This window comes from Pezoporus wallicus, unplaced genomic scaffold, assembly GCF_028554395.1.
Source record: "Pezoporus wallicus isolate ANWC-B61680 ecotype Strahan unplaced genomic scaffold, APGP_CSIRO_Pwel_v1 scaffold_6446, whole genome shotgun sequence".
Taxonomy (NCBI): Eukaryota; Metazoa; Chordata; class Aves; order Psittaciformes; family Psittacidae; genus Pezoporus; species Pezoporus wallicus.
This window is the reverse complement of record NW_026636264.1, coordinates 7,540,121-7,566,436: the sequence shown is the minus strand read 5'-3', so window position 1 is coordinate 7,566,436 and position 26,316 is coordinate 7,540,121. Positions and strand designations below refer to the sequence as shown.

The 26,316-nt window shown below is 38.0% G+C and overlaps 1 protein-coding gene across 2 annotated transcripts in view; it reads left to right on the top strand.

The window, feature by feature from the left end:
* Positions 1-26,316, top strand: part of ARHGAP42 (Rho GTPase activating protein 42) — a 154,869-nt gene that overhangs the window by 34,188 nt on the left and 94,365 nt on the right. For both annotated transcript variants that reach the window (XM_057399797.1, XM_057399796.1), the window contains exons 2-3: positions 2,882-2,977; positions 22,986-23,047. In XM_057399797.1, the coding sequence (XP_057255780.1) occupies positions 2,882-2,977; positions 22,986-23,047 (158 nt within the window). The remainder of the gene's footprint in view (positions 1-2,881; positions 2,978-22,985; positions 23,048-26,316) is intronic.

The following is a 26,316-nucleotide window of genomic DNA, read 5'->3' as shown; positions in this document are numbered from 1 at the left end:
GAAAGAAATTGATGAATATAACTAATGGAACTGCTTGGTCCAGTGTTGGTGGTTCAACTACGATGTTGAGCTTTGAATTCTTACAGAGTAACTTCTGTACAGCCTCTAGACAGCTGTCCAAGTAAGCTGGAGTTTTTTGTAGAATATTTTTTATATTTTTCAGGTAAAATTAACTTTATACAGAACCTGTAAATTAGTGTCACAGGAAGCATCTGGCCCTGGAACTTCATTTTATTCCTTGCTACACTGAACACCTTAACCTTACTGTCACAGAATAACAGAATATGGTATAATACAGTGTCTTCTAATACTTTCAAGCTATTAGGATATTAGAGGCAGAAGTCTCCAAATGTTGTAATTCTGGACATTTTTATCAAGCTATGAGCTCTGTAATTCTTAAGTACATTTTTTAGACCCACTATTTCTTAGGTGCCTCCTCCAGGTTCAAAACATAAAAGCATTAACACGGTATGATTTGCTGACACAGTGAAAGAGCATCTGTGTATGACTAATCCAGGATATAAAATGGAGACTCCACCTTGGATATTTTTATCATTTGTTTTCCTTTCCCTTGACATTTGTTCCACTGAGCCCTGCACGTGTTGAAGAGTGATAGGGGAGAGTCCACGCTTCCTCATTTCCTTTCACGTTCACAGAGATGCTGGCCATTGTGGGCAGCTATTAGATTGTCCAGAGGAAATAAATCTGTATTCCTTTTAGTGAGAGAGAATTTTTACATTTCAGTGTACTTGCAATATAGAATATTTTTCATTCGATCACCTTAAGGGCCATATTGGTTTTGACATCAGTTGGTATGCAGCAATTTCATAGAAGGGTTTAGTACCCAGTGTAGTAACTTGCTGGAAGAGCCAATAATAAAACTGTGTTTCTTTCCTTTAAACAGAAAGCATCCTGCTGTGAACAAATTAAAGTTTGTCTTTCTAACAGCTGTAGAGCAATCAGTTACTTAGATACCAAAGATGCTACTGTATTTGCATAAAATGGAGTGGTTCATCTTCTGAAGATCTATTTTTTTCATGTACACAAAGAGTAGGAAACACTTTCTGTTTAGAATCTAATTTGGTAATGCATTTAATAATATAGTCTTCATTTACAGCACAGTAGGAAATGTTCAGTAAGGATGCAGTAATTTTGGGGAGCGTTCTTTCCTGTTTTACATGCTTTTAATCAAAAAGATACAGATTTTGTTTACCTAATCCTTTATAACCTAGTTATTTATCAGATAAACACATGGAATTCTTTACTAATACAAAAGAAAATCTGTTCAGGTCTATTTCCTAAAGACTGCTGGTTCTCTTGTTGGACTGATGTACTCTGCAGCTGCATGTAAAAATATGAAAGCAGCAGGCACTGAGTAAATACAGTGGTAGGACAAAATCCTGGTAGAGATTCTGTCACATGATTGTGGTTACCTTTAATTGAAAAATAAAGAAATTAGTCATCTTATTGTGTGGATTCTTGGAGATCTTTGACAGATTTTTCAACCCATACCTCATTTAGGATAGTGGGTGGTTCTTACTGTTTGAGATTGCTCAAGTTTAAATCACACTTTGTGTGTGTGTGTCTTGATTTAGAGCATTAGGCCAATTTGTTTGTTTATATGCTGGGTTTTATTCCTGACAGGAAAAACGCGAGCCTTCTAATTTTGTGTCCACCATTGAGCAAATGAGTGTTTATGGCTTTACAGTAAGAGAAGGTTAAGGAAATCATAGACTTGCAGCATATCTGAGGTGGGGAGGGACCTCTGGACGTCATCTGATTCAACTCCCCTGCTCAAGCAGGGCCACCCAGAGCTGGTTGCCCTGGACCATGTCCAGACGTTTTTTGAGTGTTCCCAGGAAAGGAGACAGATGCATATTGCTTTTAAAACAGAATTTATGACTTGCCTTTTGTTCCTAATTTATCTCTACTGTGACCTTTGATTAGATTTAGCAGATATCAGAATCCTAATTGCCAATTTTTGCAGCTTCAGAATAGATACTGTAGATACATCCTCTATGACACAGAGAATTGTTGCTGTTTGCCTGGTCTTATCTGGGCTGGCTGGGTAGTGGGTTTAAATATTGACTGAGTTCATTCATTGTCACATTCATCTCTGCATTTGCCAATAGTATGCCCCAAAAAGAAAATAATAGTTTCATGTGGTTCCCCTAATATTCTGTATTAGTGATGTTACTTATTATTTTTTTTGGAATGTGTACAATTCTAATGAAATTTTATGCTATGAAGTTTGGGTTACTTTGACATTTCTCTGATCCAGAAGTCCGCTCTCTGTAATTCAAGTGAGAATAATGCTCATAATCCATGGATAACATGGTTGATTGCCAAGCACTTGTGTTTATTTTTTTCTCACTTTAATTTCTTTTTACACAGCTTTTAGGTAATACTGTATAGTGTTTTAGAGTATTAGACCAGTTAGAATATATTATTTTGATACTGTTCATGTTCATGAAATGAACTGTCATGAGCTTTATTTTAATCTGCAAGCTAATCTTGCCCTATTTTAAACATGTCTACTTACATATGCACTTTACCACTAGACATTTATTTCTTATGCTAATTTCATCTTTTTTCAAGAATTATAACAGTTCTTCAGTTGTTACCGTATTACCTTTATTAATGTTTGAAGTCGACTATCAGTGTGTTTCATAGGTTTCTGGAATATCTCTAGTACTTTGCTTTCGAAATGGTAATGGCAATTTTTGAATGAAGTTACTGTCCAAAAATGTAATAGGAAGGAAACTCTGTAAAGAGAAAAAATGATTCATGAAGAAATGCATGAAGCCTTGTTCTAGTGAAGTCGTAGTACAGTAATTCTGATTTTCTTCTCTCCCCGCCCCCCCTTGTTCTTGAATTCTAGATTTATCCATGGCAGTGCAAAAATTTTCACAGTCTTTACAAGATTTCCAGTTTGAGTGTATTGGAGATGCTGAAACTGATGATGAAATTAATATTGGTAAGTACTTTATGTGCTCTGGTTGCAGTAACGTATTGTTTCTTACATATTGCATATAATATCACAAATATAGTGGGGCAGTTCACAGGTTTTGATTTGTTTTTGGTTTTTTAAATGGAGCTTGTAACAAAAATAGAAAAAACTTCAGTAAGTAGAAGTCATACAAGACTTGAAAAATACATGTCAAAAAATTACATCTTTATGCCATAGCTTGGTAGAGAAAAGTATTCAGCAGTAGTCCATCATCTGATTCAACTGTGAATTGTCTAAATTCTGCTCTTGTCTTTCATTTGCAGCCAGTTTTCAGTGAGATACAAAAAGGTACACGAGTTGCCTATGAAATAACATAGATCTGCACAAAACACTGAAGTGCCTAGTAAGACACAGGAAGTATTTAAGGGGCTAAAACACATTAGTATGTTCTTTATAACTTGTGCATTCCTAAGTATATAGTTCCCTGAACTTTTGGCACAAAAATTTACTAGCTGCTTAATGTTCTGCCTCTGTGCATACCCAGAACTTCTGCATTAGCAGAATTGAACAGCTCATCTTGAGTGTAAGTCTCTAATATTGTCAAAATATTCTTCCCTTAGCAAGCTATTCCTGGAAACATTTCCAGGATTCGGAAATTAAGCCTCTCTTTCCTTCAAAGCATTGCTGTAGTTGCAATTACTAATGTAATTACATAATAATGTAGATGCATTAGGGCAGTAGCACAGCAGCTGGAGTGCTGTAGCTCCTGTTGGTGAGAAACTTGGATTATAATCTGTCTTCGGAATGGCTAAATTCTGTGTCATGAGCCTTACATACCACATGGCTGCCATGTCTCTCCCAAAACATCTGAGAGGCAGGCAGGCAGTTTTTGAAGAGTAGTAGTTCCTAAAATTAAGTAATTTGGCAGTCCAAGAGGGAACAAAGGACTTGTTAGTATTGTTTAAAAGATCTGCCTAAGGCAGAGAGGAAACTCAGATTTAGGTTCTTCCATGCATATCTCTTATTATAACCTATTTTCAAGTCTCTTCTCCCTTCAATATGTACCATTTCCTGAATTATAAGTCATAGACCAAAAGTCTGAGCTGCTAGCTTTCACTGGCAGGGTTTGCCCTGTTCTAACCCCACAACGCTGTGATAGTCAGGAGACTGTGAACAAAGGTGGTTGGAATTTGGTCACTCTCTTCCATTAAACTTTGGCAGAGGGGTGGGAGGGGACATTTACTGGCATACAGAAGTAAGGGGGAGAAACCAATCTGAGCTGCTGCTGCTCAGACTTGAAACTCCATACATTCTTCAGGTATATTAAGCTTGGAAAGAGGCAAAAAATAAATGGGTTGTGTGTGCTCTTTGGCATTCTGCGTTTTGTTTCTTGGCTGTTAGTTTGTACATATTTTATGCATTTAACTAAATCTGTGCTATCTCAGTGAAATATCTTGCATTTGGTCAATAACTTTTTTAAACATCCAGGGGTTTGCATTTAAAATGAGGTGACTGGGGACAAAGACAACTTTTATTTTACTTGCAACCTAAATGTAGCAAAGAAAAGACATTTTATGGTTTGAACATTAAGCAGGCATTTAAATCTACTTAGGAAAAAACAGAGTTCCTGAAGCTTGACAGCTGATTTATTTCACTTAAAGCTTCAAAGAAGGGATTTCTAGCTTCTAAAGCACACATTGCCTGATGGATTGTCATGTACATCAAAGAAGCTTGTAAGAGTAAAAGGTAAACTGACAGGAATCAAATTCAAGTCTAACAACTTGAATGATACTGTGCGCTTCTATATGGTAAGGCTCAATTTTTTGATCTCCTTAGAGCAGTGACCTAGAATTTATCCATATCTTTAACATGCCCCAGCAAGCTAAATGTTTGCTTATCATCAAAGACAGCTTTATAAAGAAGAATCCTGCTGTCTGTGCAGTGATACTCTGACTTGATAAATTTTGTACAAAACCACTGTATACAAAGGATCTTCATTCAGGAACTATATTCTGAAGAATTTAAAAATGCATTTCTCTTTTAAGCTTAGCAATGGAAATCTACCCTAATCCAATTTAGCTTTGGAAATTCACTCTGAATAAAGCTTCTTCTGTCATGTGATTATTTCTGTTTAAAAAAAAAAGTTTAAACTTTTTTCAAAATTGAAATATAAATGATTTGGGGGGGGGGTATTTATTTATTTCTGCTTACCAGTAATAAGTATTTGGAACTGACAGCTCTATGAACATTTTTTGAAGCAGTACTAGACTTGAAGGTCTTATTCAGTAGCTAAGTACAACATAATTATTTTTGCTTTTCTTGTCAATGTGAGCTCTACTAACAGCATTCATTTCTATTTGCATTTCCTGTAACCTGTGCCTTTTTAGATGCTCTCTTTATACAACTCACTTATTCCAACACACCCATTACACAAAATACATGAGAAGTCATTTCTGTTAAGTTCCGTGACACACTCAAGCAGAATTATGATAGTGTCCGTGATATTTATTTTAATCTAGTGATGTATTTTTTGTTTTCTTTTAATTCCTTTGATTTTTTTTTTTTTAGTTTCTTTTTATTTACAAATATTTATTTTTTTCATAGAAGTGGTGTTCTTTGAAAAATCTGTTTTTTTTGTGGCTGTATAATGCATTTTAGCTAATCTTTCCATGTGGTTGCAAGTTACCCAGATTCATTTACATAGCCACTTTCAGATATAGCATGCCCAGTTTAGATCAAGACATTTTTTGCATAGTTTGTAAGCTATTCCCTTTACTTTCTTAAAAAGCAGACTGTCTTGTTCCTCAAATAATCCACAACTTCATTTCTTTTTCTAAACTGTGAAAATCAAAGTATTCATGCTTCAGAAGCTTTTTCAGATTTACAGATATTTGCCAGCAAATTGGGTTTGGGAAACAGTGTTCCCCAGCTTTACTAGCTGCTCTCATTAAAAAATAAGCAGCTAGTAACAATTGCCAATGTTGTCTCTTCCTCTGTTTTGAAATGCATGTGACAGCATGTGATATGCAGCAGTGCAAGGGCCATGATATTTGATGGGGCCATGCTAATTGATCGTTCAGCATGGATATTAGCTCCAATTGCATGTGATTCAGCCAAGCTGTAATTTCTTTGTGCAATTGAAAAGTTATGCAGAAAGTGGCATCTTCAAAGCAAAATTAAGATGAGTGACTAAAAAGGCATAGCATTGAAGGTTTGATGTATCTTACCCTTTCTCTGAGAGAGCATTGAGTTACTTCCCCCATCTTACTAACAACTGTGCTTTCCTTGGTCTGAGATAGGCAGAGACAACACTGCCATTGACTTTATTGGACATACCACCTTGTGCACAGTTACTGTCACCCCCCTTTGCAGTTAATATTTTGCACAAAGATTAAGTACTTTCTATTGATATTGAATGAATGTAAAGGAGGTGTCAGTCATTTGACATCCTTAGTGAGAGTTTGTTTAAAATAGATACATGATTTTTACATATTTTGAACCTTAATGGTAACAAAATGTTACATAGATGGGGTAGGTGCAAAACTATTTTTTAATGAATAAGTGTCTTTTTCCTCAGTAAGCACTGTGCAGGCATAAATTTTGCAAGGACAAGGTCTGCCCAGCTCCTCGTTTCCTAGTATTATCAAGGTTCTGTCACCTGATTCCAACAATCTCCCTGGATTTATCATCTTTTCTTTTGCACTATGTGGATTGTGGCTAATAGAGATGAAAGCAATAAATGTTATTACTTAACTGAATGGAATACTTTCTTCTTTCTTTAACAAGTTCTTGTCTCGTTTGTATTATGGCTAACTATAGATCAGTGAGCTTTAATATAAGCAGTGTAAGACCATGCTCTTCAGAATTCAAAGAAACCAAAACAAACAGATGCATTCTGATATTCTGGCATTTTACTTTAGTATCTATTTCTTATTAGTGAGCTCTATTTAGGAAAAAGCCCTGAAAGGCATGTGTATTTCACTCTGTCACTGCTGGGTTTGAATTATTGTTTATTTTTCCCTGAAGAGAATTATATTATGACAGATGTTCCAGGTTGCACCAGATGCTTGATTTAGGAATGCAATAAGAGTATTATGATCTATGAAATCATTATTAATTGAGCCACAAGAAATAGATTAGAAGTTCTAAAATGTGGTACCTTTGCTTGTGGGAACTGACTGCTTCTCTTGCTGCTAGCAGTTGTGGCTCATGTGATCTTTGCTGTCTCGCATCTCAAGTCGTTCACGGGATTATTAAAATGTCTAGCAACCAGCCATCTACGGAGCTGTTAACTCATACCAGGCAATCAGGTTATATACAGCAGTTAGTTTCATAGAATCATAGAATAGCTAGGGTTGTAAAGGACCTTAGGATCATCTAGTTCCAACCCCCCTGCCATAGGCAGGGACACCTCACACTAAACCATCTCACCCAAGATGTTTCGAGAAATCAACTAAAATGTACAGGGGAGAAAGAGCTTTTAAAAAAACCCCAAGCAAACACAAAAAACAAACAAACCAGATGACCCCTAAAAAACCCAACCCCCCCTGCCCCCCAAAAACCCATCAGCAAAATAAAAGAAAGGTAAACCTTTAATAGTAGTTGTTTGTTAGTCCACTGCTGTGTTCATAAAGCTCTCGTTTGAGTTGAGCAGTGATGCCAGAAGCTCAGTTGTCTTTATCGCTTGTACTGGGCATCCACATGCACAGTTCTTCTGAGCTAGCAGCTGCTCTACCCTCTTGGAGAGCCTGTCGGAAGGCAAGCATCCTGTCTTTCAAAGCATCAAATAGATCTGTCTTGGGAAATTTGTATATAAGAAAACCTAAAGAAGAGGAAAAAATAAGTAAGTTTCTCTTCCCCCTCCACCCCCCCCCAATGATGCGAGAGGTTAATTGGCATTAAAGAGATGTTAAATTCCTTTCTTTTTTGTTAATGGTACAAACTGTGTATGCAATGCTCTGTTAAAATGAAGAAGAAACAGCAAGAATTTGTAAGAGCTTTATGACTGACTGAAATATGTCAAGGCAAATCTTCACAAATCAGTCTGTAGACACTGCAGTCTCCAAGTTAGGAGACTCTTGGAGCCTAATCAAGAACCTCAGAAAGTAGCTGTTAGGCTAGTCATGATTTCAAGCCACTGTATCTCTATTGTTTGTAGTGTGTAGTGTTTTTTTGAATCTGCCTGGCTGTTTTGGAATTATAAATTAAATGCTAGAGCCTTTTACAGTCTGAATCACTTGGGTATCTTACAGGTCATCTCCTTAATTACTTGAGGTTAGCTTTGATGTTCAAGGAAGTTGGTTTTAGTTTTAATATTCTACCTGTTTTGGATCGAATTCTCATTCGTAACCAGGTTTCTGAATGGAATTACCAAATACCAAATAGATCTAACTTGAATTCCAGTGGCTCAGCTCTCCTACTGCCTCATCCAAACCAAGCAGAAAGGAGGATCTTGATACCACCTTGAGGGTGTAATTCCGGGGGTGGATTTTTTTTTAGCATAGGCAACATCCCAATAACTTTGTAGTGCTTGAGTTTGTTGACCTTGTGGAACATATTAGAGACAAGCATATTTACCAAAGGCGTTTTTTTTGATGGGTGGGGAATGGCTGAGTCCTGAATTAAGGTAGAAAGCTATTTGCAACTGAGAGTGAATTTGCATAGAAAGACTGTGTTTTGTTTTTCCACAGTAATTACCTGCCTACATTTGTCAGCTGCTTTTCATCCTGTAGGAAGAATGAATTTTAAGATTAACTTTTTAGATGACCTTCAAAGCAACTTTGCATAAGCTACTTGTAAGCTTATTTTCTGAATCTTTGGTATTCCTGTTGGAATAATTTTATCTACGGAAGTTAAATAGTAACAAATTATGGGAGGAACTCAGCACAATCAGGGTGTGAAATGCCTAAAGTATTTGTTTAAAATCTGTTAAATCTGCACCTACCATTATTTTTTTTAATTCCTGTTGCATCTTTAAACAAAAGCCACCTGTTTCCGGAGCACTATTTTATCTTGATTGCAAGAAAAAGAAATGAGTGATTTTATGCTGGTGCTAGGATCTCATGGAGGCTTCAGAACAGTACCTGCACCAGAAAGAGAAGGCTGGTATTCTGTTGGACCAGCCCAAAGCCCTTGTCCTTGCTGTGGAAGGTCAAATGAGGCTGACAAAGCAGGAAGTACAGTGATGTTGCAATAGGGTTTTATCTGTGCAGGAGAGAAAGGTTGAATACGATCAACAACACAGACCTAGTTTTTTCTTCTCCAAGATACGTATCAGAAGGTTGTTAGAATTTGCATATTTCATTCCCTGTTTACCTTAAGATGCTTATTCAAATAGAAAAAAAAACAGATTGGGGTGGCTGATGCAGTTACTGTCTGTCTTACCCCTCCCTCCATGGCAGGAGTAGCTGGAAGTAGTAAGAGATCTCCTGAGTCACTTCAGTTTACAACCTGGTGTTCTACAGGAGTCCAAAATTCATGCTAGTTCGTTTTATTGGACTGCAAAGTTTGGTGTCTCAGACTGCCACTTGCCTTGGAGCAGATACTGTTTACAGGAAGTAATCGAGACAGGCAGTAGACAGCAGTAGCTTTGGTTTGTCCTGGTGCATTCTGGTTAGGAGATTAAATGAGTCACCATTTGATCTGAGCAGCTGAGTAGATGAGAAAGCAAGTCCATGCCACTCATGGATGAAGATGAAGTATCTGTTTTGTCCATCATTAATAGTTTGATCTTTTGGACTTTTATATCATAGAATCATAGAATGGCTTGGGCTGGAAAGAACCTTAAGTTCATCTAGTTCCAACCTCCCTGCTGTGGGCAGGGACACTTCCCAGTAGATGAGGTTGCTCAAGGCCCTGTCCAGCGTAGCCTAGATGCATTCTAGTTTATTGTTCTCATTCTGTGACTTCAACATGCTTCTTCTTCCCTCCTTTCTCACTTAGCTTTGTGGTTTCTAGAGTTGGGTATCTCAGTGGAAGTATGAATGCGTGTGGGGAGACGGTCTGAGGACTAGAGAATTGTCTTACAGAGTTGGTTTGAAAATAAGTGATATGTACTGTTGCTGCATATCATAAACTTCTGGTGAAAGAGCGTAACATTTTAGAGCTATCAAGTTAGTATATCTCCTGGGCAACAAGCACCTGTTTTCAGAAACAGGTAGTGGTTTGATCAACTCAGCTTTGAGATATTCATCTGCAGGTTTGAGCAAATAAGATGAAGGATTTGTACTTTCTAAAATGAAAATCCTTAGTAGAGATTAGAGTTGTAAGCACAGGAAGTCCTTGATCCCTTTGTAGGCCTAAATTCAACAAAGCAATTATGGCAAACCTAACATTTGTTTAAGTATTTGACGATATTTTTCCTAATTAAAGTGTTTTGCCATTCACATAATAAATGCACTAAATTTTACAAATCAGATAAACAGTAATAATGACTCTCGGTTGTATTCTGAACACATTGCTTTTATTTCTGCTAATTCAGCACCTGCAAAGAGCCACACACAAATAAGGTTTGTACAGCTGGAAAGATTGAAATATCAGGGTTTTTTCCTTTCATTTAAAATATGGATGTGCCTCTGAAGAATTGTGGATTGGCAAGCATGGAATGTAGTCATAATTCTAACTTCGTAGTTTATGGAATGCTAGGATTGAATATTACTTTTGCAGCTTAACCACTGGGCAACATACAATATGTTATTTCCCACATTGTCTTGTTATTCAGCTGTTCAAGAAACTTGAGCATCAAGTAGCCATTGTTTTCTCAGAATGAAAGATCTGTGTTCGTAGTCAATTTATACTGTGATTCTTTCTAGTGGGATTGGGTATCAGTCAACTCCTGAGAAGTCTGATCTGTCCAAGTCAAAGGTTAACGGTTAATTTAGTTAAGGTAACGATTAATGGTATTAAGTGGACTTTCACAGTATAGGAAGTTATGCTGTTAGTTTCAATGGGCACCAGTTCAGGCTCCTAGGGTGTCAAACTAGGTCTCCAGAAACACTTTAAAGATCACTTTGTACCTGTTGGACAAAAGATCATGTGTTGAATAATTTTCCCTACACCCTGCTGAGCTATGCTGCTATGGAGCTCAGCCCCAGGGTTGCTGGCATTGTGGCTCCATCAGAGGCTGATTTCTATTTACTGAATATGATAATTTTAAACCCTATTTTGCAGTGGCATGGAGATGCAGTATTTCTTAATGGCCACTTGTCTAGAAATGGTACCTCTTTTTTCTGTGAGAACATGGTGAAAAGAAAAGATTTTTTGTGAGTAGTCCCAAAAGCCCCCAGTCCTTCACAGAAGTGTAAAGGCAGGGGAGAGACAAGAAAAGTGATGTACTCATTTGTGGAAGGTTTTGATATAGTGCTCTGTGAGAGAAAGTGGTGGCCAGGGTGATCCATTCTGTCCCATATTCCTAATAAAATAGAAGAAATTGCTTAGAAGATTTAAAATGTTTCTGCTATCATTTTGTGATGCTGCGTTTTGGGATACATGCTATAGAGTAATAGAAGTCTAGAGTGGGCTTTTTCTGCTGCAGCTTTTCTAGTGTTGTATTTGAAAACTGTTGGGTTGAAGAACTCCTGCTGCAGAAGGTAGGTAAATTTCCATATTGAATTATATATTTTCAAAATATTAGCTACTTTTATAATCAGAGCAGGGTAATTCTGACACAGGGTAGATACATTGCAGATTTTTTTTAATGAACTGTTAAAAGTATGGTGGAGGTATTTGAAAAATTGTTTTCTGTAGGTTTATTTTGTTTTTACTAACATAGGGTGCGATAGGCAGCCATTATAAACTTTAAAAGTCTTTCAGGACTCCAGGAAATGTTCTGCCCTTGTTTGATCCATTTAGAATTTTCTACTTGCCTTTGCTTTGTGAGGTTCTGCATGAAGAGGTCGTGGCAATTTACTGATATTAACTGAAGTAATTGGATTTATTTAAATTGTGTAACATTGCATGTCTTAAGGTTATCTCTCCGAGTATTGTGTTTGACAAGCGCTGACACTGAATCTGGAAATCTTAGATAACGTGACTTTCTTGCAAGCCTTAGTTTGTATAAACATGTAGCTTTTTTTGTAGATTTTTGTTGAAAAGAAGTAGAGTGGAAAGTGCAAATGTCTTGGCTGAAAGTATTGACATTTGCATAAGGCTTATATTTGTTTGTTTAAATATTTGTGACACAATAGCTACTTTTTATACCAAAGAATTCTTGAGTATGATACTGTTTGTAACTGGATTTAGATACCTATGCTGCAAAGGTTTGCTTCAATAAAGTTCCGTAACAGGGAAAAGGATTTTTACTCCTGCAAGTGGCCCTACATTTCATGGTTTACATTTAGAAGGTTTAGAAAAATACCTTCAGAAAATACCTTGCTGTATTTGCTCATTAACTTTTGCAAGATTAAAATACTTTGGGGTTAAAATTCCAGTTGCCTGATATGGTATGTACATATTATATTGTACTTGAAAGCACATCTTGTAAAGCTTTGGCCTTTGATTAAGCTCAGATTTTTATTTGCTCCCTTACATGGTTTACGTATTGGTCTGTGCTTTGAGGCACGTGTATGCTCAGGCAGGAGGTTCCATTATTACTGTGGAACTCACTGGCCTCTTCTGCTGGTCTGTCCTGCCTTTATAGTGTGACAGAACCTAAAGACTGGTCAGGGGAATCGCATGTGCCTGGTATATGGCCAGCAAAGGAAGAGCTTTTCATGGGAATCTGTTCATGGGGAGCAGTCCCTAAAAGCACGTAGGGATTGAGTGCCATAACCCACGGGGGTCAGGTGGGGAGACTGTTACTGGATCTGTGATAGTTCATTATCAGTTTTGTTTTTTTGGGGAGTTTGGAGCAGTTATTACCATCTCCCTGTCCTAATCCTGTAAAGAGCTAATATGCTCCAAATCATGATGCAGAGGAGAAAGTATCAGTGCACTTACAGTGCTTTAGCTACAATGAAGTAGAGAAAAGCTTTGGGTTTTGTTTCATTACTTTTATTTACATAGATTTCAGTAGCTGTGCTCTGATAAAGTTCTCTGCTTGCTAGTGTATAGTGGAAGATGTGATCATATTTGAAGAAAGGTACCGTAGTCCTTGAAACATAGACATTAAAGTCTTGTCATTTTTCTTGCTGCCTGATTTCTGTAATCTCTTTGCAAAAGTTTTAAACCACGCATTTTTCATCAGTGTCTCTTTGTCTCTTATCATGCTTTTCCTTCCTGATGTACAATGGGTTTGTTTGGAAAGTTTGGATTTATTTTTGTAAGGTAGCACACTTATTTTCAAGAATAAAAAAAAATTGGCAAAGCTCCTTTCCTCACAGTTCAAGGTGGGAATTGCCATAGGACACAAAATTACCACTGGAAGTTGTGCTTCCTGGGAGGATCTAACACTTAAACAATACCTACTATCTATTTTTCTTATCAGCATGTCTGTGTTAAGTCAGGATAAGGCATCCTTGAAATTGGATGGAATTTTTAGTTTTTTAGTTCATCAGAGTTAAAAGTTCAATCTGGATTAGGTAGAAATTTCTTCAAAATCTGGAAGATTATGGTACTCATTGATTAAAAAAGATGTGGATTAAGCCCTTGCAGAGTATACTTACCAGATTAATTGTGGAGCAAAAAGTAAGAATTTTCATTTATTGAGTCCAGAATTGCTTCACTTTGCCTGCTTTAAGTATGTCTTGATACTGTTGTAAGAGCAGTACAGACCAGACAGAGTTGCTTTTACCTTCGTGTACCTTCTCATGGTGGAAGTCTTCAAGGAAATTTTTGCTTATTTGGGCTGTGAATTTAAACTACTGTCTCCTGGCAGAATTTGCTGTCAATATGAGAGTGTCATGGTATTTCCATGCAGTTTTAAACCCCATATAGTTGAGTCTTTGCTTCAGCCCGTGTCTTTTACTATCAGAAGTACATTTCATTCTATTACAGGAAGGTTCTTTTCCTGTTGTTATGAGGTTGTGTTAAATGTAAACATGGACTAGAAGAGTCCATGAGGTCTTTATTACAGATCCATAAAATCTGATACCCAGATTAGGCAATTAAGAGAAACCAAATGGAGGATAAGGGAGCTCATCCAAAATTAATTTTCCAGATTTAAACGAGACTGAAACCCCATGAAGAAATGAAGCATTATCTTGATATTCTAACTTCATTTTCCACAATAGAGTCTTCTAACATGATTTATCTTTTGACAGCAATAATCATCTTAAATTTAAAACTCATCTGATACACTGTTAGTTTACAGACAGGAATTTACATAAATACCTAAGCAATATTCCATGAAACCTAAACAGCAGAAAGCTGTTACTCTGTTTCATCTAATAACTTGAGAAGGAAATCTAGAATGAAATGGGTAAGAAGAACAATGGTTTCAAATCCTGCACTCATTTCCTCTTATTTTGTCTTCTCTTCTGCTTTCCCAGTAAACCTTACTTACAGTACTCAGCTCAGTGTTCCACACTGAAGCTTCTCCACAAAAGCTGCCACTTGGAAAGTGAGGAAAGCGACCTATGGTGTATATGTGTGCATACGTGTATATATATATGTGCACATGCGCGTAGTATACATACAGTATATTCTGATATACACTACAGATATAATATAGATAGCTTTTATGACACCCAAAATTCTTGTTAGGTAGAAAATACTGAGAAAGCAGATTGTTGTCTCTTTATTCCAGCATTTGTGTTAGCGGTGTTAATCTGAAATTTGTGATGTTTCTGTCTGATCAGGAAACCATCTGTTGCTCCTCTAGTCCCATTCCTCCCCCACCCCATAAGGCTTAAAGCCACAGAAAGAAGGGGGGAAATTTGATTTGATGTAAAGTATTTTTGAAGAACTGCTTGAAAAATCATTTGTGGTTGCAGATAATGCTACTTATTAAAAACTCTAGAATAGATCTGTAAATTAGTAACTGTGATATATTTTCTTTCATTTTAGAACTGGAAAATAAAGTCTCTTTTCCCAGATCTCCCAGCACTCATGGTCTCACACTTCTTCTGCTTTATCACTGGGTCTAGTAAACAAGTTTTAATCCTTAGGAAATTTCCTTATGGGTCTTAGGTCTATCTTGAATTCTAATCTAGTGTCGTGGTTTAAACCCAGTCAGGTAACTTGTTCACTCACTCCCAGTGAGTGGTGCCGAGCTGACAACAATCGAGGTCCGTGTCCCCCCCCCCGGAGGAACGGGGAGGAGGATCGAAAGAGTGCAACTCCTACGGGTTGAGACAAGAACAGTCCAGCAACCAATGTACAACACAAATCACCACCGCTACTATCAACTACAACAATGATAAGGGAAAATAACAAGGGAAGAGAATACGATACCACCGGCCAAGAAACGAGTCCCACCCGGAAGCCCCTGTCCTTCCGGGTAACTCCCAGTTACCCCCCACCCCGGGCGTGACGTGCTGTGGTATGGAATACCTCCCCGGCTAGCCCGGGTCAGGCGCCCCGTCTCTGCTTCCTCACAGCTTCCCCTCCTCCCTGGCAGAGCATGAGCCTCACAAAGTCCTTGGTCAGGGTAAACATCACTTAGCAACAACCGAAAACATCGGCTTCACCAACACTGTTCTCAGGCTGGAAGTCAAAACACAGCACTGCACCAGCTAACACAAAGGAAAAAACATGACTGCTACTGCTGAACCCAGGACATCTAGTAATCTATTACTTTGTGGGAGAAACTCAGTTGGAGGCTTTAGTTGAAGTTCATGAAGTTCATAAAGTTCAAGCATGAATTCAGAGCCTGCTGTAACTTCTATGCTAGAAACGACCAGTTCTGGAGAGAGGCTTGACTGACCTTCTTCCCAGAGTGTATTGGGAGCAGTGTACATCACAGTCCTGGCATTTCCCCAGTAATGAAATCTCTGCAGGCTTGTGCATTTTTTTGCTTTTTATACAGCAAGATACCCAACTTCTTATACAGCAAGAAGACAAATGACATTTCATATGTATAGAATCATAGAATGGTTTGGGTTGGAAGGGACTTTAAAAAACAGCTAGTTCCAACCTCCCTGCTGTAGGCAGAGCCACCTTTCACCGACCAGATTGCTCAGAACCCTATCCAACCTGGCCTTGAACACTGCCACAGCTTCTTTGGGCAACCTGTTCCGGTGCTTCACCATCCTCACAGTAAAGAATTTCTTTCTGATACCTAACCTAAATCTCTCTTCGTTCAGTTTAAAGCCATTGCCCCTTGTCCTTTTACTGCATGCCCTTGGAAAAAAACCCTTTTCAGCTTTCTTGTAGCTGTCCATTAAGTACTGGAAGATGCTCTAAGGTCTCCCTTGAAGGCTTTGTTTCTCCAGGCTGAACAACCCCAAATCAGCCTGTCTTCACAGGAGAGATGCTCCAGCCCTTTGATCATTGTATATTTTTTTCCATGCTGGCATTTAGGTATCTGAAGGTCATGCTGATACCTGCTTGGAATGCTATAAAATGTTGTTTAGTGTCCTTCAGAGGATTTAAAATCGCCTATGCATTTTAAGTGTAAATTAAACCAACAGTCCATTTCACAGAAATGAGCATTTATTTTTATTCTGTCTTCCACAGTAACTTTCCATGCCATGTCAGGTTGGACATTACCTTCCAAGCTTGGCTTTACGTCTTTGAATTAAGTATTGGTTATATAATACCACTTCTAGGTTTTAAATATGTTGCTTTACTTTTCCAATAAAATATAAATGGTGTCATACCTATTGTATGTAACATTCAGGAGCGCAGTATAACACTGTACACTTTAGAATTGAGCTAATTGTTGGTAGAGTAGCTTCAGTAACATAGGCATGCTGTTTCAAGGTGATGCATTCTCTACACAAGTGTAACAAAAACTTTATATAGTTTATTGAAAAAAAAAAAGTTTCAAGGTTGTGTTTTTTCTTGGGGGGGTGACCAGCAGGTTGAAGGAGGTGATCCTGCCCCTCTACTCTGCTCTTGTGAGACCTCACTTGGAGTATTGTGTGCAGTTCTGGTGTCCTCAACATAAAAAAAGACATGGAGCTGTTGGAACAAGTCCAGAGGAGGGCCACAAGGATGATCAGGGGACTGGAGCACCTCCCGTATGAAGACAGGCTGAGAAAGTTGGGGTTGTTCAGCCTGGAGAAGAGAAGGCTGCGTGGAGACCTCATAGCAGCCTTCCAGTATCTGAAGGGGCCTGCAAGGATGCTGAAGAGGAACTCTTCATGAGGGACTGTAGTGATAGGACACAAGGGGTAATGGGTTAAAACTTAAGCAGGGGAAGTTTAGATTGGATATAAGGAAGAAGTTCTTTACTGTTAGGGTGGTGAGGCACTGGAATAGGTTGCCCAAGGAAGCTGTGAATGCTGTTCACATGCTGGCGGTGTTCAAGGCCAGGCTGTACAGAGCCTTGAGCGATGTGGTCTAGAGTATGAAGTGTCCCTGCCCATGGCAAGAGGGTTCCAACCCAAACCATTCTGTGATTCTATTAAGCAAATGTTTTTTTCCTAGGAACCACTGGGTTGACTTCAATGCAGTATACCAGAATTCTAGAGCATAAATGAGGCATAATATTAATAATGCATCCTAGGATTTCAGCTAAATGAGGGTTTTTTAAACCTTTTTCATTTCTCCCTCGTTTACTTAGTGCTACACTAAGCTTCAGTTCTCTTTTGATTATGCTAGTATAATTGTGGAGCTATACCATATGTTTGAAATATTTGCTTCCTTACAAAGCAAATGATTTAAAAGATTTAACTTAAAAATAAAAAGGGTGTTTAGTTTGGTTGTTTTTTTTTAGTACTGGGAGCTATTTCTCCTGAATTAGGGAAATTTTGCAGCAAATTGTTGCTGGGTTGGGAACACTCCAGGGAAAACAGCTGTTGACCTGCTTTTAATTGTGGTGAATGAGACTGCAAGTATACAGCTGGGTACATATACCATTGGTTTCGTTTGTTGGGTGTTGCTTGTCATAGACATCAGTTTCATCATGATTCTAAGTGTATCTTACAGCTCCTTTGAGTAGCCCTTCATTAAAAAGCAGACTGTAAAACTATTTGGATTTTGTAAGCTAGTATCTCCTAATGGCTTGTAATAATGTATTAAGGCAGGACTTTGTATTACTTAATGGCTCATCAATAACAATCATGCTTCTTGAAAATAATTAAGAACGCCACTGTATTTAATGTAAGTTAGGTTTCATACTGTCCTTTATGTTATTGCTATGTTTTCAGAATTTGCTTCTTATCAGCGCATTCCCATGACATTTCCGCTTGTAAAATACTTGGCTCTTCCTTCCCTCGCCCCCTTTTGTATTTAGAAAGTTCACTTTAATTCTTCTTTCTGTATCCTAATTAAAAAGAAGGGGAGGGAAAAAAAAAAGTTGTTAACAGCATTAGTTAGAAAAGATTGTGAGGGCTATGTGTAATTCCTGGGCTTCCTGACAGCGCAGAGGGCCACATCTGACACAAATGTTTCTGATTTTTAAATCTTCTGTATTTTAACTATGCAAAACTATGTACCCATCTGTTCTCCCAGCCCAGGCCCCAAGTGAGGTGGGGCTGTCACCACTCTGCAGCCAGAGCAGGACTGTGGGAAAAGAGGGAAGGAGGAAGGGAAAAGTGTACACTGTGAAAAGAGGAGAAAAGGCTGCCTTGCCTTGTCTTCGCCACCAGGCCTGCTGCAGCATCAAGCACAGATGAAGTTCTCTAGGGACAGACCCTGGCTTTTAATGAGGTCACACTGAGTGGGGGTTGTATGGGAAGAAGGGTGTAATAACATGAAGGATTCAGAAGTACTGCCCTACTCATTGGTGTTGTAGGAGAGCTGGTGGTGGTAAAGTGGCTTTTTGGTGCTATGTGGTGCCATTGCAAGGACAGAATAACCGCTGGGGTCACCAGAGACATCAGTGTTGCTGAGCTCTGTCTGTGTACTGGCTGTGCATCCTTGCTTATGGTCTGAACTACATGATTCACTTGTTCTCCCTGTGAACCTCCTGAGATGGGAAGGGATGGTCCATGACTTTGTGGGCACCTACTGTTGCAAAAAGGATGGATATGGTGGGTGTTAGGCATGGAACAGTGGAGACGCAGTCAGGATTGCAGTGTTTCTGCAATGAAGGTGTCTCTGGGATCAGGGGAACAGTTTGTCTTAGTGTTTAGAATGTAGGTTTTGTGTTCTTAGTGAAACTTTGTCATTATAATCCCCCAAAGGTGAAACCATGTGGAAGAGAAGATGGAGACAGCTTTTATATCTTTGGCTGAGGCAGTGTATATGTGATATACTTAGTACTTTTGTATTAGGGCTAAATATTGAAGAAAATCTTGATTTGCACATGCCGTTTTAGTACTTCTTCCTCTATCTTGGATTTACTTAAATCCTAAGCAAAAATTTCAACTTTGAAACTAAAAATCTGTTTCTGCCCTGAAGGAGGAAGGTTAGGAAGGTTAATCAGAAGCTTCTCTTACTAGATTGTTCTTGCCTCCTTCTCACAGTTCCTTGCCATCCTTCTGTGAGGTTTCTGATTCTTGCTTTTCTTCATTTATTATCTTTTTGCTCGTAAAATACTGAATATTACCTGACCAGAGGGGATTTGGTTTGTTTTTTCCCACAACTGTGTTGCTTTTGCCTGCCAGTCCCACACCCTTTTCATTTGATTTAGCTTCAGTCCTGTCCATACTTTGTGGCTGGGAAGTGGCAGTATTCGTGCTTGGTTGCTGAAAGGTGTGAAGTGCTAACTTGCTCATTGCAGATGATGAAGAAAATAAAATCATGACCCTTTGTTGTATTAAGGATGGTTTTAATGATGTGATCAGGAACCAAAGTGAAGAGGACCATAAGGCTTGATGTGGGTAGGGAAAATTGAAATTTCAGTAGGTTGGTATCTGGTATGATGGTGCTTGGTATGACCATTTCTTTTTGAAATTTGAAATTATTCTGTCATTGAGTGACTTCACAGTAAAAAAAAGTGGAAAAAAGGAAAAGGAATGGAGTTATAACATGCGACTGCAGTAATAGATCTTCTTGCAGTTAAAAATCACCAGTTATTTCACTGAAATAATCTGGAAACTGTTTCTCTTGCTGGCTTTACTAGAAAGTCAGCTGTTTCTCCGAAGTGCATCCTAATTCCCTGAATAGGTAATCAAATTCAAACAATATGTTTATCTAGTTTATTTGAAAAGATTAACATTTTCTTAATGATGGGTAAAGAATCACCCTGCCACATGTGCAAGGGATGAACTGGCTCTGTCCTGGTTTCAACAGGTAAGGATAGTTGTTAAACTTGGGGGTATTGGTATGAAAATATGAAATAGTTGGGCTCATTGTTTATTTAGTTTTTAGGATTTTGCAATGGCTACATAATTATTCTTGAATGTAATGCTTAACAAATTTCTTATCGGGTAAATTAACCAGTCCACCTCTTATTTCTTTACTTGATTTTGACTGATGGGACATTATAAGCTGAATGCAAGAGGCTGAGTTAATACAGTGGATAGTAAATTATGTTCTTGATTATCAAGCTGTAACTGATAAAGACTGAGCTGGTAAGTAACTGAAAGGCTCAGCTGTTGAGCCCGCGTCAAAGAATTCAGAAGTTTGTGCAGGAGGCCTAGAATTTCTTTTACTTAAAAAGTGGCAAAATTTTTTAGTTTGTGTGCTCTTGGGGAAAAATAATAAAGGAAAGGTCCTACAAGGTCCCACACCTCAGTCGGAGCAATCCCAGGCACAGCTACAGGTTGGGCAGAGAAGAGATTCAGAGCAGCCCTGTGGAGAAGGACTTGGGGTGTTGGTTGATGAGAAAATGAACATGAGCCAGCTTCAGTGCACGCTCCCAGCCCAGAAAGCCAACCGTATCCTGGGCTGCATCAAAAGGAACGTGACCAGCGGGTCGAAGGAGGTGATCCTGCCCCTCTACTCTGCTCTTGTGAGACCTCACCTGGAGTATTGTTTGCAGTTCTGGTGTCCTCAACATAAAAAGGACATGGAACTGTTGGAACAAGTCCAGAGAAGGGCCACGAGGATTATCAGGGACTGGAGCACCTCCTGTATGAAGATAGGCTGAGAAAGTTGGGGCTGTTCAGCCTGGAGAAGAGAAGGCTGCGTGGAGACCTCATAGCAGCCTTCCAGTATCTGAAGGGGGCCTATAGGGATGCTGGGGATGGACTCTTCATCAGGGACTGTAGTGATAGGACAAGGGGTAATGGGTTAAAATTTAAACAGGGAAGTTTAGATTGGATATAAGGAGGAAATTCTTTCCTGTTAGGGTGATGAGGCACTGGAATGGGTTGCCCAGGGAGGTTGTGAATGCTCCATCCCTGGCAGTGTTCAAGACCAGGTTGGGCAAAGCCTTGAGTGAGATGGTTTCGTGTGAGGTATCCCTGCCCATGGCAGGGGGCTTGGAACTAGATGATCTTAAGGTCCTTTCCAACCCTAACTATTCTGTGATTCTATGATTCTAAAATGCTCAAGACCCAATTGGGTGGACATTTAACTTACCAGGTGTATTTGGACTAAACAAAAACTCATGAGTAATGAGGAAAAAAGAATTTGTCGATAAAGAATGATTTACAGCTCAAGATATGCAGGTATAGAATTACAGTTGGAAAACATGGAAGTTGGAACAAACAGTGAAGTGCTTTTCAGCTGTAAAAGTTAAAAGAGAGCAAGAAGAATGCAAGGGTGACTTCTGCAAGGTACAGGTGGGATAAAGGGTAAAAAGGATTTGAGTATCATCCAAAAGTAAAGTAGCAATTCATGAATACAGATAAGGCACTTAAGGCAAGCCGGATACTGGTTCCCTCTTACAAGGTATTGAAACATAGCAGATCTTCTAGAAAATGTGCTTATTCTGTTAAAAATTTCCAGGAAGTTGGGAAAAGATGAAGCCATATTATTGGAGACTGTCACATTCTGGAAAAACACTGAAGAATATGGAAAAATAGCCAGGAGGACAAGAGTTCTGTTAACATGCCCTCAGCAGTGTATGCTGTTTAACTGGGGAGACTTTTCTAAGCCTGTTCTTTTGAGAAATTCTGCAAGTTGTGTTTACTTGAGGGTTTTTTTCCTCTTGCTAAGATAATTTAGATTGCATCAAGTTTGTTGTGAGAAGCTGTAGGATTTATGAATCTGCATTTTGAGATGAGAGCTTTAAACCATGAAATTCAGCATCCTGACACTGGCAGCAATTGCTGCTAGATGCATCAGAAGAAAGTGGAAAAAGATACTTAGCTGTCTTCTCATGACTCTTCTCTGGCATTTTTGATTGTGGAACTGTTATGCCGAATTCTGAATAACCCATATGCCCTTGAGAAAGTAATATAAACGGGAAGATAGATTTTTCTAGAGAGATTTGCACCACTTGCTTACATGAGAATGAAGCCTTAATAGTTTTTTAATGTTTTCCCCTTTCTTGCCCTCTTTTATGGGTTAATACTTTTATTATGTTTCACTTGACATTTGCTATAGCCCTTTGACGTATATTTGAAGGCAGTTTTGAGCAAAGACTCTCACAGTTGTAACAGAATTCAAAGCTTGCTAATAAATCAGTCATCTGTTCTTGTTACCTGAGAGTTTGTCCTTGTAAAACTTAAAGCCAAAGAGCTGCTGAACCTAAACACTTGGCATAAGTAACACATTTCTTCTACAGTGTTGACTTTCAAATTTTTACCTGAATACTTTGCATAGTTCTTGAAAATATTTGTTGCACTTTAATAGGAATAACTCAGTATTTTCTTTTTGGTTTCCTTCTGCTCCTAGTGCTAAAGTAAATTTTGCTGCTGATTGTTGAGTTCTTTGTTTTGAGACTGATCTTTGCACATTTCTGGAAAATCAGTTTGCCGTGTTCTGATTAAAAATTTGTTTCTAAAATGCACATGACTCTCACCATTCAGGTTCTTTTCCTTTGTCTTTTATATGCTCTTGACCTGCTGCTTGCTTCAGTCTGGGCCTCATTTAATGAATACTCATTTTAGTGAAGTACTGTATAAGAACAGTATCTTATCAGTACAGCTTAAATCCAGATAATGGTCTCCTCTGGTCTCAAAATATATTTCTGACCAGTTTTTTGTTTTCTTTTCAGCCCAGTCACTGAAAGAGTTTGCTCGGCTTCTGATTGCTGTTGAAGAGGAGAGGAGACGACTGGTAAGTTTGCTTGCAATATTATGTTGCATTGGGCCTCTTTTTGTAAAAAATAGCACATTTTATTCCTCCTGAAGTGCTTTTTTTTTTTTTTTTCCTATTTGTATAGTAGGTGTTAAGTGTTTCATAAGAATCACTTGGAATTCTGCAAAGGCAGAAACATGCTACCGCAGACTGCGGCAATTTTTAATGAGGTTTTCAGCCAAATGGTTATTGCATTGATTTAAAAACTGCTTCTTCACTCCCCATCCCAAAATAACATTTGAGTGCTGCTGTACCTTTCCTTTCACCCATCATGGCCTGTTAGTCACAAGACACAGCAATAAAGTAAACCATAAACAAAGAGCTTGCAGTGGAAATGTCCGTGTTTTTATTTAATGAAATACTCTTATTAGTGTCATTCAGTGAATGTATCCTAGAAATCTGAGAATATGATAAACAAGTGGTAACAGAAAGAATATTCATCACCCCTGAGAAATCTTGCAGAATACATTATAGATCAGACTTGTCAGATTTGTTCTTTGTTATGATATTACTCCCTTTGTTTCCATAAGGATGAATCTACAGGTGCAGCTTTGTTAACAAAATTATAGGTGTATTCTTACACAGGTATTTTTAAAAAAATCTACATAAGCAATGAAACTAGTTTTCTTTTTTCTTCCTTGGAAGTCAATAATGAATGAAGAAGTTGAGGGAAGGATTAACCTTGGGAGGGGGATTTTTAAAAGTTGTGAAAGTTTAACTAGCTCTAATCCATCCAGTAATGACTATATCTGCCCTGGTTTTCCTTCATTTTACGGGTGCTTAGGGAGCTGAGGGGAAGGATTTTCTGACTCAGATTGAAGCAAACATTAATCCAGGAAGAGGCTGGTATGTGAAGTTCTCTTATTCCTAGGAGAAAATAACCATGGAATTGGTCTCCCTCTATTTCTATTTACGTATTTAATGTGGTAACTTCATAAATATTTATATGGTGCAGTTGCATAGTTAATATCACCTAAACCTATAAAAGTGAAAATCTTTTTGCTTCCTGCTAAACACTTTTTCCTGGTAGGTGGAGTGAGGTGACTGTTCAGTACCACCTTAAAGATGTTTAGTAGACAACTTAGTAATTACTTAGTTAAACAAGGTTTCAAACTAATAGCTTTCCAGTTTAGGTTAAAGGTTATTGTGAGCTAACTATTAGAAAAAGGAAAAACAATGGATAGGTGAATGTTTTATTTTTCAAACTGGTTAATCTGTTATAATATGTATGTGTAATTTCCTTTTTGTTTTTTTTTTCCTCAGAGGAGTCATTCCCTTTTTTTACTCTTAGAAGTTTCTGGTCTCTCTGGTTTATAATTTGATCTTCCCATGTGACATTTTACTTTGTATGTTGTAGGAAGGCCATTAGAGTAAAAGGGGGAAACCCCATGAATCTTACTAAGTGAAAAAAGACCATTTTCACTGGCCAGTGGCGAGTCCATCTTGGAGCCAGCTTGATCTGGCTCCAGCAGACATCGGGAAACTTCTAGCAGCTTCTCACAGAAGCCATTTCTGTAACCCTGTTACCAAAATCTTGCCAAGCAAAACCAATACACTGAGCTGTTGGATCCTAATGCAGGGTCAGAGTCTTGGGTGAGATTTCAGTCTCATGGAAAAATATTTTATGTATTATGTTAAGTTCAGCAGAATGCAACCATCAAATCATCATAAACAAAGTGGCAGATAGTATTCATGTGTGACAAAGCCGCTCTTGATGGAAAGTTTTTTGCATCCAGCTTTTTACTAAGTTTGAAATAATTCCAGTCTGTTTACTCTTCAGGTTGAATGCTCATGCTGAGAGAATTGAGGACACACAGTTATCATAATAGTAACATCTGAATAAGAAAAATTCAGCTAACTTAAGAATTTTCTGCTTTTGAAAAGTTTGATTTGCCTGTTGGTGGAATTTATTTAATTATTATTGGAATTAAGCTATTAAATATCACTTTTGTCAGAGATGCTTGGTTTTTGTTCTCCAGTTCTTACTGCAGTTTTCTGTGTGCCATTGTAGAAACCAGAGGTCTTTTTGAGGATCAGTATGCCACGCTATGTGCTGAACAGATTGCTAGTAATAAGAGTTTTCTGCTTGACAAACTTGTGATTTAACTGTGAAATCTTCAAAAGTTTTTTTGCTCATTTCTGAGGGAGTATGAAGCATTCTGCATACACTTTGATTTCTCTGCCGGCAGCACATTAAGCCAACCAGTTTATAGAGTAGTGATGATTTTAGAAAAAGTTCTGTGCTGATAGGGAAGCTTGAGATGGGGCATTCAGGTCTTTAAGAATTTTATTTCTTTTGCTTCTGCATAAAAAGAGAACACTTGGAAAAGGTGTTGGTGTTTTGGCTTTGGTTTGGTTTGTTGTTTTGGTTGTTTGTTTTGTTTTGTTTTTTAATTCTTTTTGACATTTTGTGGAAGGCTTGGAGAAAAATACCTAGTTGAGACTGCTTATGGATAGGCTTCATCATACCATTTGCAACTTACTTTTAATTCTTGAAGTGTGTGACAGTAAAAGACAGTATTGTATCAGCCCATACTGTATTGAATGGCAGATGTTAATTTTAGTTACCAGCTAATGGTCTTATTTCCCTGCCTTGATTTTTCTATTACTAATTTATGAACTTGTGTAGAAGTGTATGAATGAAATTTTAATGTGGAAAGTAAAGTATATATTAATATCACCAATTTATTTCTCATCTGATGCTTATTAAATTCTTCATAATTACCATTATTGTTTTGATGAACACAGAGATTGTTAGAGTGCTTGCCCACTGAATGCATAAATTATGTCTTTCCAAGGAAATAGTTTGAGAAGTGCTTAGCAAGTCTTCTGTTCTTGCATGAGGAATCAGAAGGAGCTCAGTTTTGTTTTCTTTAGAAGCAGCTAATGAAACAAGATGTTATGAACAGTATTACTGGAAAAAACACTGCAGTATAAGGTTAAATAGAACCGGGTTTCACATAAATGTTCTGTTGTCTAAAGCTTTGCAGCCATTATTATTGGCAGCAGTAATAATATGGTGATTAATGTAAGTCAGTTTCTTTTATCCTGTCTTCTATTTCCTGATGCTAAAAAAATTTCTAGAAAAAATGAAGTCCGTGCACCAAACATTTACCCTTAAAATGCAAATAAAGGAGAAACATAAAACATAAGACATCTTTTTTATGATATACAGCCTCATGTTTGATATCTGTCATTTCATGGTGTTGGTAATTTGATGATGCTGTTGGTAAATGGTGCATTAAAGT